General features: G+C 28.8%; 2 protein-coding genes across 3 annotated transcripts in view; one reads left to right on the forward strand and one right to left on the reverse strand.

Moving 5' to 3' along the window:
- Nucleotides 1–16379: 16379 nt before the first annotated feature.
- Nucleotides 16380–21243, reverse strand: part of LOC136983714 (cilia- and flagella-associated protein 77-like) — a 233549-nt gene continuing 228685 nt past the window's right edge. Inside the window, exons 1-7 of one of the 2 annotated variants that reach the window (XM_067280543.1) lie at nt 18004–18023; nt 17822–17912; nt 17652–17751; nt 17370–17589; nt 17207–17303; nt 16822–16926; nt 16380–16753 (exon numbers count right to left, since the gene is read on the reverse strand). In XM_067280543.1, the coding sequence (XP_067136644.1) occupies nt 16418–16753; nt 16822–16926; nt 17207–17303; nt 17370–17589; nt 17652–17751; nt 17822–17912; nt 18004–18005 (951 nt within the window). In that variant the 5' untranslated portion in view covers nt 18006–18023 and the 3' untranslated portion in view covers nt 16380–16417. Of the gene's footprint in view, nt 16754–16821; nt 16927–17206; nt 17304–17369; nt 17590–17651; nt 17752–17821; nt 17913–18003; nt 18024–21243 lie in introns of those variants that run through there. The other variant, XM_067280544.1, reaches the window with a different exon arrangement.
- LOC136983693 (ATP-dependent DNA helicase DDX31) overlaps nt 19121–21243 on the forward strand; it is a 42749-nt gene continuing 40626 nt past the window's right edge. Inside the window, exon 1 of the mRNA XM_067280506.1 lies at nt 19121–19244. Coding sequence (XP_067136607.1) covers nt 19173–19244 — 72 coding nt within the window. The 5' untranslated portion in view covers nt 19121–19172. The remainder of the gene's footprint in view (nt 19245–21243) is intronic.

Genomic DNA, 21243 nt, shown 5'->3' on the forward strand with positions numbered 1-21243 from the left:
ATTTATCATGGTCAGACCATGAATGTCATTTTCCATTCCACATCTAAGTAGCCAATTCTGGTGTAGTCAGAGTGACCAATATGGGGTAAAACTGATATCCCAGTATATTAAAACTGGTAAAACATAGTCTTATTGTATATTATCTAGAAGTTTAACTGTTATCTCATGTTAAATCAATCAATTTTTTACTGATAGGTATATACATTTTGATATGGACTACTATAATGTTACTATGGTATTATTTTTAAAATGCTGTTTTAAATGAAGAACAATTTGCGAAAAAATTGAAATGCAATAGTGATAGCATCCAAGTGAACTATTGCAATAAAGTAACAATACTGAAATAATACTAGGTCATCATAATAAAAGTACTCCTATTCAACACTGTCTGGAAAGAGATTTAACAGTCCAAATCAAGTATAGTGACATTTCAGGACTAACAGCAGATATTTCCATAAATGAATTAGTGCCAAAATTTGCAGTTATGGCATTTTTGGTCTGCAGGCAACAAACATTCTATCTGTACAGAGACCTTAATGATGCTGCAATAACTACTGTTCAATGTTATTTTCATTCTTAAAGGGTAACACAAAGCTATTGAACAGTGTATTCAGTGATCAACTGCAACCACCCTCTGTGATGCTCTCATATGCAGTGTAATATCATTGTTTGAGACTGCCAAATTTGCAAATATTCCCGATAAACCACATTTTTGAAGTGGCCCACAAATAAAACTGCATTTCTTGCTTGTAGCAAGATAAATGCCTGGCAAGTTTTTGTACTCATTTTTGTTTTTTGCAGAAATTTCTGCATGTCTTAAAATTAATACATATAAACATAATACATATTTATATAATTTACACACATATAAAAATATAGTTAATTTTATATAAAGTTTTAAATAAAAGTATTTTTATAAATAAAAAATGCATTAACAATTATAAATAATTTACTTTGCATTTTTTGTTTTAATTTTATGCTTTATCAATCAAATGTAAATGCTAGAGTCTGCTTAAAAACTGTCAAAATTAAATCTAAGTTTTTAAACTGATGTAATCATAACTTACAAAAAATATTTATATATTATTTTTACATAAACCAAAAAGCTTTTTTAAATAAAAGAAAACTTGTTTGAAAAGAAAAGAATCATTTCTAATTTCTTAAAATATTTATATATATACCATACATAAAAACAAAAATATCTTGAAAAGTCCAGTATAGCATCTATATAGTTAACTTGATATGTATAAGGAAAACAAATAGAATAAAACCTTCACCAAACAGAATAACCAGTAAAAATGAAAAACTTTCCTCTTCTGTTGATTCTATTTTGAAAATATAAAAGACATGAAACATTTGCTAACAAAACAAAACCCATAAACAATTAAAAACATATGGAAGATCATGATTTTCTTTTCAAAACAAGGAAACAAAGCTCCATTTTTAATAACATTTATAACTTTTATTTTATTTTTAAATAAATGATTTCTAAGAGTCTGTAGATCTTACAAGTTTAATCACATCTCTTTGATTGTAAATTTGTGATTAAACTGACATTTACAAACTCTAAAATCAATTTTCTTTTTAAATAAGCAAAATCTAGCATCAAGTATCATAAAATCCCATCAAATAATCATCTTTTTTAAACTTTATTTTTAAAATTTTAACATGACAACAACAGGTAATGTAGATATCAGTTTGCAACTCTACAGACTAAGTCAGCTTGAATTTTCACAGGTGGATTGACTCAGATATGTCAGACCCTCATCTTCATCACCTTGTTATCTGGATTGTGGATCTAGTAAACCATGATGGATTTAGAAAAAAACCCTTCTAGGGTCTGCAAATCAAAAGTGAGGTAAACAAATTTTAATATTTTTAATTATACGTATCAAATATTATAACCTTAAAATTTTTGAATAAATTCCATCCTCTCGTCACCAATAAATTGAATCTCCAAAAGTGACCATTGAACCTCCTGATAATGAGTCAGTAAGACTTAAAAGCACTAAGGTTCTGTGTATTTTAAATGTGAATCATTCCAACAAAATAATGTATTAACTCATCGTAGACTGCATACCTTATTAAAACACCACACTCATAACACCTTATAAATTTGCAGCCGTGTTTATTCGGTACAAACGAACGTTTTCGGTTGTATTTAATCGGTCGGATATTTCCTGAAGAAGGTCGTTAAATACGACCAAAAACGTTCGTTTGTACCGAATAAACACGGCTGCAAATTTATAAGGTGTTATGAGTGTGGTGTTTTAATGTATTAACTTATCAGTTTCAACTGAAAATTTAAAATTCAAAAACTGTTATATCTAATTAAAACATAATCATATAATGAAAAGATACATCACTAGAAGTCTTAATTACTTTTGAAATTTTTAAAAATGAAATGTGTGTTATAGAATAGTTATTTAAATATTAATGTGATAAATCAGTTTAAAATAAATAAATAAATAATGTGAACACATAATTTTGAAGCTTGTGGCTCACTACAAGCATAAGATTGTAAATAAGGTATAGAACTTAAAAATAACAGTAATATAATAATTTATATTTAAATTAACAATAACTGCGAACATTTTACATATATCGTTCTATAGTTTTCGGTAATGTTTAGTTTTATTACGTGGTTAAATGATTTTAAAATAATCATGTTTTACAAAATGTAACTTATTATTTAAATAGTTTTTGATAATTTCTTGTTCAAAAACATACTGATCTATAGAAATTTAAATATACAATTTTTTTGTTAGGATTTCTAAGAATTTTATCAAATGATAATTGATTTAGAAACACCCATTTTGGTTAATGCTACCTTAGGTGCCAAGATGGCGGCTTGTCTCCAATTCCAGCAAGGAAACAGTGGGACGCACATTCTAACCTAACCTAACCTATTCTAATAAATTACCATAATTATTAGCAACCAAATTATTAGAATAGGTTAGATTAGGTTAAGTTAGAACATGCGTCCCACTGTTTCCTTGCTGGAATCGGAGACGAGCCGCCATCTTGGCACCTAAGGTAATATTAACCAATATTTTAAAGAGAATCAGATGAAAACATTTATGCTGTTATTCTTATTTGTATAATACAATGTTATACATGAAAAATTATTTAAAGTATTCAAAGCCAACCATTACCTACATATATGAAAATTATAACTAAAAAAAATACTTTTGCAGTGATCAAACAATATACAGATATAATGTTGAATAAATCTCTCCAATTTTCAAATAAATCATAAACATATAATTAAATATAATCCCTAAATATGTTCCAATCAAACAATCATAAATAAGAAAGAAGTTATTAAAAATATTCTATAAGAATAAGCAATGTTAACAAAATGTATATCATTTTATAGGATGATAATATAAAGGAAACATGTTTATACAGCCTGATAAAATAAATTTTAACAGGCTGTATACATTGATCATTCAGATAATAAGGAACAATTATTCAATTTGAAATAAGCTATATATGTTACTGTAACAATGAACAACTTTCCATTTATTTATTTTCATTATTAACAAAACCAGTTTCAAGCTACCTCTTATTTTTACTCTAAAAATATTTAATTATAACAAAATGAGACAGCATTCAATAAAATTCAAAATTATAGAAGTGATAGCTTCTAATATATTGATATATGTTAAGTAATAATCTGTGTTCATCATCATATAAAAAGTCAGATAGCAAACTTTTAAATGTTTATTAAGAGGAAAATGAACTGATCAAAATAACAATCATTAATAAACAAATAATTATAAAACTTATATATAATTACTTGTTTTGTTACTTTTAATGAAATTTATTCTTCAGGAAGAAATACTTACAGCCTCCAGCTTTCATTTTTTAAAATAAATATATATATAAAAATTTATTGTGCTAATAAAATTTGCAATATAAAAATAAAATTTAATCAGTTATGTATGCTTTATATCCAGCAAGTTTATATTCTTTTAAAGAATAATTATTTCTAAGCTACTTTTTGTTAGATCAAAAAGTAGCCAAACAAGCATTAAGTAAAAAGTTATAATACACAGCTCATTTAATTTGAAAATCGGAATTTTATTTTAGCTATTAGCCGATTTCTTTCTCATCTTGAATAAGTTTCTTTCTTTTCATAACTTTTATTAGCACAATGGTTGATACTTTTTAATTCTACACGTTAGTCAAATAAAAAGAAAATTTTTAAATTAATTTAGTCTACTTCAAACAGAATATTGAATTTCCTATTGAAAAAACAAACTCATTAAGAAGTCTATATGTGATAGATTTATATTCAAAGTATGTATAAAATTTACAGAATTACAATAAGTTTTGAAAATAGCAAGATATAAGCAATTTTCAATTTTCAGATTTATAATTGATAATTATTTATATTTCTTTGACCTTGGAAGATAGTATGCTACATGACAATTGAATTTACTATAATCAAACAGCACATGATTGACAGTTCAATTGCCATACATCATAAGAACAATTACATCTTGGCAATTCACATTATGAAATGTATTGAAACTGCTTCTTGCAGATAATGAAATGTTTGAAAATAACCATTTTATGCAGATTTTATGGACCTTTTCTTAGACTCTAATGTTAATATTCATATTACCAGATTACCTTTGCATAAAAACATTCCAAATTAAACATCTTTACATGAAAAAAGTCATAATGCAAGTAAATTTCAGAGAAAAAGACCTGTAAAATTAATTAACATAACTATATTTCAGATATTTTGTTATTGTTTTTAAAATAAACACACGGGATATTTTTATTGAAAAAATTCTAACCAATTTTTAGATAAAAAAAAAATCCATATTTCAATAACTATAAATATAATTTATAGGCATACTGAAATTCTTTGGAATTAGAATTAAATTAATGGTTAATCTTACCTATGGTAGCAAACATGGCGGCTCGTCTCTGGAACAGTGGGAACACACATTCTAACCTAACCTATTTTAATAAATTACCCATATTCTAATAATTTGGTTGGCAATAATTATGGTTATTAGAATAGGTTAGGTTAGATTAGAATCTGCGTCCCTACTGTTCCAGAGACGAGCCGCCATGTTCGCTACCATAGGTAACATTAACCAAATTAATTAAAGCATACAATAATCTGTAAAAATGGACTAACATTAATTAAATTCAAGAAATTTTTGCTATTATATTGTCATCAGAAACTTGATATTCTAAACATTCAAAAAAGCATTAATAGAATTTAGTAAAAAAGCATAACTTTAAATATAAGCACAATAAAACTCTATTATATATAAATTTATAATTTTTCTTTTAATGTTTATTTTTTATTAAGTATGAATTTCAAATAAATACAAACCATGAACATCTTTGCAACCATTAATACAGCTTTCAGTAATAAAATTCTAACTTCTTGTCATTGTAATGAAAGCTATCCTTTATGTATATGCATAACATCCCAAAAGCTGATACTTTCATTTTATAAATGTGAAAAGACATCTGTCACAAATTTTAATACCATTTCCAAATTTCATTCTGATTTCTAGACATCAAATGGATACTTTATTATTTAAATATGGTATATTTACTATTAAAGAGAAATAAAATTCAAATAAAATGAATTATAAGAAATAATCTGAAAAATTAAATTTAAATACCAAATATAAGATTTTGAAATTATGTATTAAATAACAAAATTTATCCTGTTATAAAATTTACTTGAACAACCAAGTGCCAACACTGATTTGTAAAACAAACTCCCGAGGCTGCACATTATTTTTTTTACTTGTACTGTACAAGAAGTAAAATATTTTGATCAGCTTGTTTGATGATAACAAAAAATATACATATTTAGAATAACTCCAAACCTGCTAATCTTCATGAATAATAATGAACTGAATATATTAAAAAAAGTGTCAAATTTTTTAAAAATTGACTACTAAATTAATAACAAAATTAATTGATGTTGTGTTTTAAAAATCATATTATAAAAATAAATAATAATTTCAGATAAAATAATCATGTAATTCATAAATAACTTATAATACACATATTCTAAATTCTATCTACAGAACAAATCAAACAAACTTTGATTTTTTTAATTTTATATTTATGTAATTCAAATTACATAAATATAAATTCAAAAGACATTATACACATAATTAATGTTAATATATATTTACAGACAATTTTTAAGAGTATTCATTAGCATATAAACTAATTATAAATATCAATCATCAAAAGATTATATGTTACGACAATAGAACACATCCAACTATACAAATCTATTGAAATAAACAATTTGTTTACACAGTTTTTCTCGCACACACATTTAAGAAATGCTTACATATTTGAGGGTAATATTTTACTTTTCATTGCAAATAATGACAAAGAATTGACTGACTGACTGACTGATTTGCATTACTTTTTTTTTTTTTGCACTAAAACTGCAAAAGCATGTCATACAATTCAATAGGCAGAACAAACAAATCATGTTTACAACAAATATATATATATATAAAAAAAAAAAAAAAACAGCTGAATATAAAAAGTAAATGTTTATTACTTAAAATAAATAATAAGTTATTACATATTTTTTAAAATTTTATATTTTTACACTTTACACATTAATTTTATAGCATAATTACATGACCTTATATATATATATATGAATCAAGTAACTGAATATATTTTCAGTATTATATCAATATAATGGGTATTTAAAGTATAACAATGCAAATTTATGGAAAATTGCTGTTGTATTAGTTAACATTTACACTACTATTCTACATCAGAACAAGTTTATAAATAATTCATCATCTTCATCATCATCTTCAACTTCATCATTTTATAACTTGTAAACTTGGATAAATAGAAAAACCAAACAATATCTTCAATAAATAATGAATTAACCTTTGCACTTGCACAACACTCATTACACATTTTAAATATTAAGAGAAGAAGCTACATAAACAAATCTAGAATAGAAATCATTAATGATTTTGCATACAAATTCACTTAATTCAATTTTAATATAATTTTAAATTACTGGTACCGAATATAAACAAATACAAATAAATTATTACTAAAATGAAGGTTAATAATGCAGAACATTGCATTAATACACCAAAATATTCATTAAATTAACGTTAGTAACTCCCAAGAAAACATTTACAACAAAGCCGCCATCTTTATAATCTCAAAACCAAACACCTTTGAAGTTTTTTTTTTATTTTTTTTAATCTCAAATAAACTAATAAATTTTATTTATTTAATTATATTAATTTTTATAAATTATAAAGGTTATCTATTTAATTATTAAGCGCTACTGAAAACGCAAATAATATTTAATTTATAAATATAAAATAATAAAACGCAACCGGTCACGTGATGTAAATTTTCTCTACTTGATGAAGTTCGTTTGTTTAATGTAATTTAAATTTCAACGCAAATAATCAACTTTATAAATATAATAAACCTTCAGAATTTAAAAGTATATAATTATTTTATTACTAAAATAATTTTACATAAATTTTTTTTTTGTTTTTACTAATCTTTTACGCTTTTATATGGGGGATTTGCCGAAGTTACAAGCGCGAAAAAATGACATCGGTAGGATTAAATAACATTTAAAGATTAAAATTCTTCGCTTTAAGGGATCACAAAACCTGTAGATAAACCATAAACTTTGCTCTATTTGTAGTTACTGAATCGCGTGCATGTTTTTTATTGCATGATAAGTGCAAATTCTGCTATGCACGATGCCTATAATTTAAGTAGATTTAATAGATGTTAATTTATATATTAGAGCCTTGCTTAGAAACCAATGTTTGCAATTATGAGCGTTTTATGTTTATTCTGTGGAATTTTTAATTATTTATCTTAATAAATGTGCGACATTTTGACACTCTTTCCATCAACAACAAAAACAAAGTTAATTGTTGAATAAATAACGAAGTATTATCTTTATATTATTATTTTATTTTTTCGAATGAAAGTAATAAAAATATCACAAATGACTATAAATTAAATTTATTAAATTTTAAAAACTTGTTTTAACAGAAAAAAAGAAATAGAATAAAGAATTTCAAAATTTCCAATGTTAAAAAAAAATAGCCCTATGAACAGGTATGAATTTCCATTATCTATAAATACAGGAATTGATTCTTTTCACAATTTCCCTTTCCCCCTTTTTTTAAGCAAAAGACAACCAACAATCCTATAATTTATGTGGATCCATTAAACTGGATCTACAACAAATGCTCGACTGTAACAATCAGAATGATAAAAAGAAATATTTGAATGAAATAAAAAAAGGGGGCGAGAGAAAGAGAGAGAGAGAGAGAAACACGTCTAAAACCAGTCAAATATCCTTGACAAGCCTTTCATAAAATTACATATGATAAAACGTCTAACAATAAACGATTTTAATTAAGATAAATTAGCAATTATTATTGTTTAGTAAAATTATAAGTTAGTAAAGTTTTAATTAAGTTACATTACAGGATTCTCTACTTTTAACATTGTTAGATTTGTACAAAGATTTCTACGTCGGTGATCATATCTAAATATTTTATTAATTAACAATTAAATCTTGCATTTTCTTATTAAATAAGACGGAGCAGATTATCAGTTAATTTCAAATTATAATTTGTAAGAAAAAAAGTTTGAAATGAGAATCCACTGATGCGTTTTATGCAAAGCATAACTGGCGCCATCTCTCGCTATTAAAAATTAGCATTTCTTTTATAAATTAATATAAAAAATAAAAACATTTTTCAAGATGTTTAATGTACCTAAAAGTAAATTTTAGATATTAAAATTTATGAATATTAATATCACATAAGTTGTTTTGCAAAATATTGCAGGTTTATCAACAATCTTTATCTACTTATCAATTAAGGTTATACATTAAACTTACAAATAGAAACATAAACCGGAAATTATGATTATAAATATTAAAATAAATAGCTAATTTTTCTATTTTTCTGGCGTTTTAATTAAATAAAACATTATAAAAATTAAAACTTAAATAAATTAATTTATGCTTATCAAAAAGAAATATTGATTGATAGATTAACGGGATTAGAATCTGTAATTTTTTTATATTTTTTACGGTCGTCAATTCAAATTTTGGTCAAAGTCAAGAATAGATTTATTCTTTCCTGTAAAAAAATCCCCAGAAACCGCATACACATTAAAATATGTTGAAATTCTTATTATGTATAGCCTTCTTCACACATTGACTTCCACTAATCTTCGAAAGCTTTCATCTTAACGACTTCTCCCTTCTTACAGTTTTTCTTACAGTTAAATTTACAACCTAATATTTTTTCTTTCCTTTCTTTAGAAAAATCTTTATTTTATCCTATAAAGAAGAGGGTGCTATATTATAATATCCGAGGAGAGTTCTTAAAAGCTATTCAAAAATCTTCCATTAAAATATGTTTGAGAGAAAACATTTCTTAAAACTTATAATCCTTCTATTTATAATGATAATAAGATTCCAGATGAAGTGGTCGGATATTTTATGACGTTATTGGTCAATTTAAATTTCAAATTGGCCAATCATCACAACAATTACAAGTTCCGTCAAATTACATTGGAAAAAAAAAAATAATTTTTAAATAAAATTTTCAGTTTAGAATTAATAATTATTTATATCGAGAATTTATAAGTCGTAAAAATTAAAATCGATGCATACTGGTAAGCTTGAAATTCAAATTTTAAATCATCCAATTAGAGTTTAGAAAATTTAATACGCAATAATTAATTGTTAATTTAAAAACTGAAACTATATTAGCGTATTATTTATCTAATCGACTTAATAATAATTAGTAAAATAATCTAATTAGAATCCCATTTCGAATGGAATTTTAAATTCAAATTTTAAACTAATTATTGTAATTGGTCGATTCAAATTTTAAAGTCCAACGTATCATCATCGAATAAATAGTTATGAAAGTTTATTGTTAAGAAAATGTTTAAACTTAAAAAATAATATTTATTTTTATTTTCTTATGTTTTGAGAATATTTTTGTTTCTTTTTTGGATAAAAGCCCAAATTTATCAAGGAGTACATTTGTGCTTCCTTAAGAATAAAAAAGTGTAGAAAGAAAAATATAGATGGTGGCAAATCTAAGAAAATGTCTTCCTTTCAACTGAATAAATGCCCAGTTCGCTACGTAAAGACGAATTTTTCTTAAAGCCGCCCATGAATAATGAATAAGCTAACAATACGTCTCACTGAGTGTGCAGTGAATGCTGTCACTTTTCCGCTCTGGGGTTGAATGCGCTATTTCTCACGTTGTGCGACTTCACCCCCTAGCGGGTAATTTTCTTCGCGTCTCTTTATTACCATTCCTTTTATTATTCTCCTTAGCTTTTACACATTATTTATTCGGTAATGGTAAGTATAGAAAAGAAGTCAGTTTAAAAAATAATAATTCTAAAAAATTAACTCGATAAATTTTGATTCTTTTACTTTTTTATTTATTTTATGTAGTTTAAAATTAATTTAAATATTCTACAAGATAAGAAAAAATCGTTCTTACTTTCGTCTCGTTTCATTCCGATTTTTCTAAGCTCTCATTGGTCGGTTTCAATTGAAACCGACCAATGATAGGCCTACATTTAACATTGAAATTATAACTTGTTTTATGTTATTATTGGTTAAACATTATTTAATTAAAAAGCTGTTATATATAGTAAAAATAATAATAAATTATTTTTTTTTTAAATCTCTCTTAGTGTTTAAATTAGCCGAAAGAGAATTTAAAGAAGTCAGTTTCCGATTGGTTAATATAAATTTAAATTAATTAAATCGTAACTTAATTAAATTGCATTCAAACTGTAAAAGAAAACTATTTTTTAAATTTATATAACCGATTTAGAAATAATTTTATTGATAAATTATTTCAAATAATTAAACTGATCCGCTGATTTGTTAATTTGAATCTTAAATAGACCAATAAACGATTTGAATTTCAAACACCAAAAAAAAAAAAAAAAAAAAAAGCCGTTTATTGGTTTAAAATTAAATATTTAAAATTTATTAATTAAATTTAACCGTTCTAAAGAAAATAATGCTTCCATAATTTATAATACAACTAAATTGTATTTTGGACGATAAAAACAGGAAAATATTTTCGAAAATATAAGTATGAAATTTCATAATTTTATCGTCAATATAGAAATTTAAATATATATTTATAACATTTATAGGCCAGAATTTCTACCGCAAAATATATAACTAGCTCTAGGCTGTATTTAATGTTATAATCTCACGTAACGCCACTACAGCTGAATTAATTAATATTCGATACAGTCTTTCTCTACTGAAATAACTGACATCAGCGTTAATGGATATGATAAGATCACTTTTAAAAACCTCAACTTGTAAGGTGACTTTGAGAGGTGTTTTTTTTTATCATTTTAGATAGCATGGGAGGAGTCAAATTTATCACAAAAGATATCGCTTTAATATCGGTTATGTCCAACGTGGGAACGTGTCACATGTTTCTCTATAGAAAACTGTATTCAACCTGATTGTTGGATACTGTAAATCCTAGTGAGACAGTAACTTTCTAAACCCGAACAGCATGAATATCCCGCTTTCCACAGAGTTGATCCTTACAAAGGAACCGCACTAATGAATAACACGCGCCGTTGAGTATCCCCTCTCTTTTATTCAAAACATTTATGAAAAGATCCAGTTGTGTGCACGCGACCGAGCAGATGTCACAGTGTTTAATGCGGTGAAAACCTTCTCATTTCTCCCTCTCAACGTTAAGTAGATTTCGTAATGTTATGACTATATTAGCTTGATAATACTTCGGGTCTACCGAACATCATCATGATTATAATTATTAATAACCCACAATCTAATAGATTTTTAATGATGTTATTAAGTTTATAATGTGTTAAAAATTATATTATTACAGTAGTTTTTTTTTTTTTTTTTTTTTTTTGCATTTTATTAAGTTCGGAAACATATGCAAATGATCTTCAATAAAGAAGTTAAAGGGGCGGATCTCTGCTACGTGCAAAAATCATCCCGGCAACGGCTCATAAATATAAAAAATTGAAGTATAAATTGGCGAAAATTACTTTATGGAACGTCTACCAATTTATCTTGCATTGCATGCAAACGTTTCCCCAATAAAACAAGAAAAAAAAGGGGACATATTGAATCATGCGTCCATTGAATTACTCTGATTGTCTCTTTCCGGCAGAGCAGCGGCGCGTGGAGGTGGAGACAACTTTACAGGGGAAAACGACTGATTTGATTTCATTCACTCTCGCATTGTCTCGATTCATTTCCATTTAGGAATCGTAAAAAAATAAAAAAAAATAAAGAACTGTACGACGTTTTTCTTTCGTCTTCTCCTTTTTCTTGGTGATATCTTAAGTGAAATAATTACGAAAGATTGTATTATCAAAGAAAATTATCCGGATATAACTGCAAATCTCTAAAATTAAAGGATCAAGGGATACAGTAAAGCCGTGTTTGCAGCTGAAAAGAGGGAGGGTGGAAGTTTCGGGAGGGTAAAAGTCCAGCTTCAGACAGGACAATCACATTACGTCGCCATGTCGCGTTGACCAGTAGAGCGTCACGTGGGAGAGAAGCGAAACTAAGCCCTCTATTAAGGTTGCTAGATTGATGCGATTAGTGGCCCGTTCGATTAGGGCTTCCAGGCGAGCGAGCTGGAGTGGGGGGAGAGATTGGGATGGAGGAGAGAAATAAGAGGCTCTCGGAGTGCATTAAACACACCAATTAGCCGTGACCAACAACACAGCTGGCCTGACAATGCACAGACTCGTCGATGTTAGCACCAAATTACCGCTCTATGTGGCGGTGGGGCGTTTCTGATTGGGTGATTGTGAAGCTACTCTCTCTCTCTCGCTCCCTTTAGCGAGTACTCTCCCTTTCACTCAACGCCATATTAGTCTTCTTTATTAGGAAGACCGTGCAACTTTAACAGGATATTCATTAACATAATTGTATTTATCCACTTTCTGGTTAAATATAAAATAGTTAATTTTTATATGAATTCTTTTCGTCTATCGGACGCCATATGTCATAGAAATTAGCTTTTTAACGATAATTTTAATTAAGATCAACTAATATCTAATTATAATAAACTTAATTCGAAAATTTATGTAAAAAAAAAAATTGTTAATAGAAAATTAGATCAAAATGATAAAAATCCGTAATGCTGCCATCTAGCGTGGAAAATCACAACATTAATTTTAAAACTAAATAAAATGCATATTTTCAAAATTGATTTACTTAAAATTAGCAAATTATAATTTAATAATTTACATAAAATATTAACTTATCGTTTGAGAATTTAAATATATATTAAAATAAATATTAATAATTTTTTAAAAATTATATTATTAATATTATTTTTATTTTTATTAAAGTCGATTAAAGTAACATACATTTATTACATTTTTTTTTAAATTCAAAAGAAAGTAATATGTTTTATTTAATTAAATTTTATAATTTTAAAACACTAACATATTTTATGTTTATAATTTTAATTTTCATCAGTAGATGGCGATACGATATATACTGCATTCAAAAAAGGAAGGTTAATATACAATAGTTTAATATTATAATTTATATAATTAAATTTTATTTTAGTCGTCATATTTATGATTTTGTATATTTAAATGCTCCTAATAAATGTAATTTCATGTACAAAATTTTTAAAAATACAATATATTTAAAATAAAAAAAAATAAATTTACTGTGTTGCCGTATTCCATTAGTCCTAGGATCGCTCTTATTTCCGGTAGTGTTAATCAGTGTTCTAAATTTAAATTACATTCATGGAAGGAACACAAAGAAGTGATTAACAAAACTTAAAACACTTAAATACGTCATTTCAAGCGTCACAGTAGAAAATTTATATCGGCGGTGAGGGTAGTTTCGTATGAAAAATGAGCAGCTGTGCTTTACGGTGTTTGACCATGCTGAGAGAACGAATGCAGCGGGATTGCCGAAGAGAAGAGTGGAAGGAAAGAGAAACAGGAAAGACCAACGAAATCCTGGTTGGAGTAAATATATGAGCATTTGAAGGAGTAAAAGATTGTGAACATTATAGATGCGGGTGTGCTAGGAAGGAGATGATGTCAGAACGAGGGTATTTAGAATTTAATAAATGGATGAGTGTTGTCTGCTGTCTTTTGCCATTTGGGAAATGGGCATGACGATATGTATGTATGTATGATAGGCAGTTTTGCCGAATTGATAATTTAAATTAATGTTATATACTGTACAGTACCTAAAGCAAAAGGCAGGACTTTAGCTATGGTGGACACAGTTCCTGAAAACATTCAATTTGTGAAGACGCATAATCCTAAAAACTGCCAGAGACCAAGCCATCGAAAAAATAACCACATACAAACACTCTATTAAGAATTTATGTAGTACCCATGAAGATGCTGCTTGCTTGTCCATAGCTTGGAAATACTGTTTTAAATTAATAAGAGGTTACTGACACCATGTATTGTATACCACTAATCAAACTGTATTTTTTTTGTATTTTATTTTTATTTTGTTCAGTTCACTTGCCTATTCTCGCTTCATTTTTTAAGTCGATCTAAGAATTTAATTTGAGAAATTTAAGAAACCGCTTTGTAATTTTAAGTTTTTAAAACTGAATAAGATCTATACTACACATACCAATCAGTTATTGGTTCGATCCTGAGGATGGTTGCCTGACTCAGTCGAAAACGTTTGATTAATGAAATATTTCTGCTGGAAAAGGCTAGAACTGTTTTCATTTAATTCTGTACATTAGTTCAGGATCGTGCGGTAGATTTTCTCAGTATGATGTGAGTCTTCGAAATGCCACCCCTTAAATGTTTTTGTGCCGCTTTCTTACGATGCCGCCTGATGCGGCGCCTCTCTGCATCATAGCACGGCACGGCCCTGCATTAGTTTTTGAAGCTTATTATGAGTGTATGGTCGTTGGCTTCTGATGTCATACAGCAGTCTGACAATCTTGACACCTTTCAGACATAGTAGTTTCTCTCTCCGAGTTTGCAAAAATTCGTTACTCGTGTATGTTTGACTTGTCATCTGAATCGGAGATCGTTCTTAATTTTCTTAATTGGAGACTCTTTCTTCTATGTTTTGAGTTATCTGTTCGTCATCTTATGAGCTAGTAGCTCCGAACACATAATGGTATAATGCTTTATTCCAAAATGTTTATGTAATCTACATATAATCTATACATATATAGGAATTTCTTGTTCTCAATCCAAAGGTTCGTGGACATCAAGTTCATAATTCACTTCTATTTCGTACCTTTACTCCATTCTTGTTGGTTCTCTTACAGCTTATCTTTCTACCATTTCCTAAATAATTATTACCTCTCATACTGTTCCTTCGTTTATTTATAGTGTTAAGAATGCTTCTAATTTCTCCCGATCTCTCTGAAATCTGCTCTTTGGACTATTTTTCAGTTCAAGTTACCTTCAACATTTTCCTCCACACTATATTTCAAAGGCTTGTATATAAAGGAATAAACATTGAAAAAATGTAACATGTAGCCAATCAGAATCAGAGTTTATTCTATGGCACGCAATTTGTATTCTACCAATCGTATGATTCTAAACATCACACTCCAGCAAACCGGAAGTCCGTCATTATTTATCTCGCGCTTCCAACATCTAATCGAAGATTATGGAAAAAAATCTGCCAATTTCTGACGGAATTTTTAACAGATCGTGCGTATATAGTGTAGGTTGCCTTCCCAGACACTGCACTTTTACCAGTAAACACACTAGAATAAAACATTAACTTTATACTTCAAAATTTCAAAAGTTATATGGTAATTTGTGTGGGCCTAAATTAAACTCAGTTATTTCAGTAGATAATTTTACAGACTTTGAGAAAAAAATTACTGGTATTGACAGTGGTACGTTATAGCTTCATGGCCCTAGGCAAATTTGAATTAGGGGGCCTTTTAGACATTTTTCTTCTAGGGAACTTTTTTGGGAAAATATTTTCTTATAAAAGATTGGTTTGGGTCCCCTGCTGGTGGGACCCCAGACAATTGCCTTTATGCCCATAGAATAACACGCCACTGGATATTGCTAATAAAGCACAGACGACGGACGGCCCAGGCTTATGGTAGCGGCCTGTTGTTCTGGGATCAAATCCAGACTAATCGAAAAAAACCTAGGAATTTTTCGGGAGGTGGTCCGTTTGGATATGTCGGATCCCTCACCTCCATTTTTGGCCTGCCGAACTCATGATGGAGTTAAAAAAAGACTCTTTTAGCAGAAAGGAATTAAAAGAAAGAAAGATAATAAAGCACGTTTACAGAAAAATGACTAAAACTAAAAACGTTCTTGAATTTTATTTCGATTTAAAATGAATATAATGATAAAATAATTATACAGAAATAGGTGACTTTTTTCTATATTTATCCGTTAACTTAGAAGTAGGTACAGAATGAGAGCCGGGAGGAAGTATCCATTTATGAAGATTTTCATTTTTCTTTTCCGCTTCAGATTCTATTGATGGTAATTTGAAAGGTACCGGTTCACTTTTTCCTGAATTTTCTTTCCAAGTAGTTTCTAGAACCTGGTCTATGTTTATAGGAGGACTGTTTTCGTCGCACATACATGGTTTCTTGTCTATAAGATCCTCATCCACTACAATCGGCTTACGAACGGAAGTAGGTTGGAAACCACAAGCTCTGTTCCAACAATCGACTCGATGGCCTATCTGAAAGAGTGCTCTTTTTGATTTTTCCTACGTCAAAAGAATATAGAATTAATTAAAAATATGTAAACCTTTATGAATCTTGCCATTTTCCACGGCTTCTGTACAGGAGCTGGAGGAGGCAGAATTGGCATCCGATTTTTTAATATATTATCTTTTATAAAATTTGGAGGAGGCTAATATATGAAAATTAAAAACAAATTAACTTGTTAGCTAAACATCCACAAGAGCCGAATTATCGGGCTAGAGTTGGCTATAATAAAATAAATAATTAATAAGACAATTTGGCACTAGAGCTCGGCGTTAGGCGCCATCTCTTACTAAACTTTATTTTATTATAGCCAACTCTAGCCCGATAATTCGGCTCTTGTGGATGTGTAGCTTTGTAACGGGTTAGTCGTTATTTATTTATTGTTAGCTAAATTAATTCAAATAATAAAATTTTAAATTTAATACCAAAATATTCCTTTTTTGCACTTCTTTCTTCTTCATCTTATCAAACCATCTGTGAAAATAAGCATTCTGAAGAAGTAAAGATATATTTTCATCGTATCTGAAGAAAAAAATATAGATTAAAACAACACATTTTAATACAGAATTAATCAAAATGGTGACTCACTTATTAGGTTTTCCGAATATAATATCTGGAATTTTAATGGTTCCAAACGTCTTTTGTGGTCGAAGTAAGTATTTCTCCCCTTTACAGAATTCTTCTCTAAAGTATTTTTGTTCCATAACATTTGTTGCACGAAATTTTGCGGCATCGTAATTAATTTTAACGAAGTTTTTACCAGGCGATTTGCTAGGTGTTAATGTTCCTTTGTGCCAATTGCCAAGGGCTGCAGATGAATAAAATTAATATTATATCTTCGAACATCTTGTACTAACAGAACATTCTTACCTTCGGCTACTCCTCCATCTAGACAGATATTCTTCACACCGTAGGTAAAGTTTTTACCAGGTAATCTTATGCAATACGTCATTCTCTTGGCGGTTTGCGTCTGTATCAGAAATAAATTATTTTTTAACTTAAAAAATTAAAGTGAAAATAATAAAAAGAAAACAATTTACTCTATGAAGCAACGGATTATGATACATAGACTTTCTGTATGTACTTATTTGAGTATCCATTGTAAAATGTTCGATGATGGACACAATATTCCTGAAATAACAGATTTTTAACCGTTAGATTCGAAATTTATTCCAATTAATTTCTTGTTCGAATTTGCATTTGAATTATAGATTTAACGAACATTTATCATCTGTTCATCATATGAAAAACACTCTAGGGGAGGAAAAAGTGATAATTATTTCGGAATCTGAAATTCTTCAATTTCGATTACGAAATTTCTTAGCTCCAATTTTCGAAACAGTCTTGATGGATGTAAATTGTTGCTATGTTTACAGCCATTCTAATTTTTTTTTTTTATCCGCACCATTTTAGTTGTAACCGCTGCAACTAAACTCGTCCCTAAGAGTCTTACCGCAGCTGATAACATAAAGTTAATTAATCGATTCATTAACACGACAACAAAAAATTACGGGTTATTTGAGCCTTCTTGCGGACAGGCTTGGCCGCAATGGGATTGGTTGTAGTTGGAGAACAACATTGAAGATGATAAGTCCATCAGTGGCCACGCGGTCTTCGTACCCTGGAAGGACGTGGGTTCGCGCCTGGCTCGGACGGGCTGGCCAAGTGGAGTTTCCCGGGTTTTTTCCACGTTTGTAACGCCTAAATAGGGGCCAGTTTCCCTTAAAAAGACCTCCCGGAAGGCATCACCCAAGTGTTGCGTTGCCATAACTAAACAAACAATTGAAGATGATAAAAGAGGGAGAAAAAATAAGTTCCGTTTTGTTTATCTTTCAAATCTCCTTTTCTTTACTGCGAAAAACCATTATATGATTGCAAAATCCCGAATTTACTTTATATTTTGCAACTGAATTTATATATTTATCGCGAATGCAACGACTTTTTGAAAACAGTCTTGGGTCCTATCGCCTCAGATGGCCGATGGACAAGTCGACTGCTCTGGGATTGAATCCGGATGGGTCAAAAACCGTATCAATTTTTCGGGGTAGCCCCTTCGGATTTGTCGAGTCCAGTTCTTCACCACCCTGCCTCCCCGACGTGGCCCAAGCCGAATCCACAATAGGCTTGCTAAAAAAAGACCGTTTTAGTGTAGAGCTTTAAAAAAAAAAAAAAAACCTATTTATTCTACTACAAGCTATAATTTTTAAATATTGTATAATCAACTATTTTATTATTAAAAATTAATTTTAATGAAAAAATTCGATTAAGCTAAGCCATATTACGTACTAAAATAAAAATGTAATATTTTATATTTTAAAATACTTTTTCCATTAGGGGTCGCTGCAGTTTAAAGACTCTGGGAAATGTGTTATTTCACGTGTAATAAAAATCATGGATTTATTGATAAATGTGACCACAGATTCCGTCAAAAAGTCTAAACCATCACAAAAAGAATCGTCTGAAGTAAGTATATATAATGTAAGTAAGTAAGTAACATAATAGATTTCGATATAAAATCATCAGTCTGCACTTATCTTTAATATGGAAAACGTGTTTTGATTTTTAGTCCAATTTTTGTGTATTTATTATTTTATTTACTGTTTAATTATCGTTGAATCACGAAAAAGTTTTAAGCGTAGGTATTACTATAGATTATAAATGTAATGTCCCACTAAAATTTCCAAATGAAATGACCCGACAAAGATACACGAAAATATTTCAGAGTAGTAATGATTCATTCGTTTTCTGTCGCCACTAAACAATTTTTGAAATATTCACATATTTAGGCTGTATTATAGATTACCACCTATGAAATTTCGGGACTTTGAGTATATATTTGAACTCGGGACCGAGATGAGTTCAATGATACCCTACTTTTGGACTGGAGACCAAAAATAAGAAAATTATATTTAGAATTTCTTGCCTTTCACAGTGCCTTCCATGCCATTTCAGATTTTTCCGCCGCCTAGTGGTGACAGTCATCTCCCGGAGGGATAAATTAGGTTTGTTGGACAAGCCATGATGGGGGTGCTTAGTACTAACTAACTGTGAGCGACAGCGAGCGTGTTGGTGGCTGAGGGGCTGTAGGCCCTGAGGTCGAGGAGCACGAGGGTGTGCGAAAAGGACTTAACTCCAACTGCAGACGATCGGTGTGTTCGTGATCAACATTTGCCTCTGTTGAAGGTATATATTGCCAACTGCCAGACTGCCTGTTAAGCACACAATAGGCTTAGCGACTCCCGATCATTGCGTGATTGCTGGAAAAAGTATGATAACTTTCTTATTTTTTGTCTCCAATCCAAAAGTAGGGAATCGTTGAACTCGTCTCGGTCCCCTCAGTTCAGAAATATATAAGTCCCAAAATTTCATAGGTGGTAATCTATAGTATCCCCATATTTATACTAAAATAAATAACAGATCATTTCTTTCTTCTGACCTGATCAATCTAAACAGATGATCAATGTTTTCTGTATTCATAAAAACTTAGTAATAGACTGAATTTAGTTATTAATATTTAAATTATATCATATATAGTGAAATGAAGATCAATGTTTCAACTATCCTCATTGTTAATGTAGAAATTTGAATAACAGAATGCAAAAACATATAATTATTACATTAATGGCAAAATTCAAGATAGAGTAAAGCATCAATTATCCAAAACAATTTGGGACTGGGGTTGTTCGGTTAACTGATCATTTACAAAAAAATATACTAAATGCAAAACTGTACTATATATATTTTGTATCACACATCTTACAAATAAATACCTTACATAAAGTAGTACATGAAAGTAGGTCTACAGTTTAGGTTGGCAGGGAGGGGAAGAATGCTGCAGTGCCATGACACTAGCAAAAATTTGAATTTGCCAACTGGAACATTTCTAGTTAACTGATGTTATGGTTGATTGGTATTCGGATGATCGATGCTCTAGTGTATATTAATTTTATTACCAGTAAAACATGGTTCCCATGTTTTTCCATAATCTTATAGTTCCAAGAAGTAAAATTCACTTTTAAACCATGTAGTTTGTTTCCTTTTCTAAAGCAAATTTGCAATGATTATAGTAACATTGATAACTATGGACAATGTTGCATTATGGACAAATTTGATATACAGTAGCTTTATAAGTGCTTAAAATCTTATATTCAAATCTTACATGAACATTACCTTTGAATCCAGTCCCGGATGACATAGATATTTTTTTATACAAAATAACATTTAATATAATTAAATTATTTATTTTCACATGTTGTAAAAATTATAAAGTTTGAAATCTGTTTTAAAAAAGTGAACTATAATTTTGGTGATGAAAGTATTGAGAATTATCAATTATAAAATGTTAAGAACAAAAAAAATTATTGCATAATTCTAATTTTGTCTGTTAACTGTAGTATTCCATGAGTTTCTATGAATTTTATGAGTAGGAAATCAATAAATTTAATTTCATATGCATATATGT

Source organism: Centruroides vittatus, unplaced genomic scaffold (genome assembly GCF_030686945.1).
Source record: "Centruroides vittatus isolate TY-2023 unplaced genomic scaffold, ASM3068694v2 contig_884, whole genome shotgun sequence".
Classification (NCBI taxonomy): domain Eukaryota; kingdom Metazoa; phylum Arthropoda; class Arachnida; order Scorpiones; family Buthidae; genus Centruroides; species Centruroides vittatus.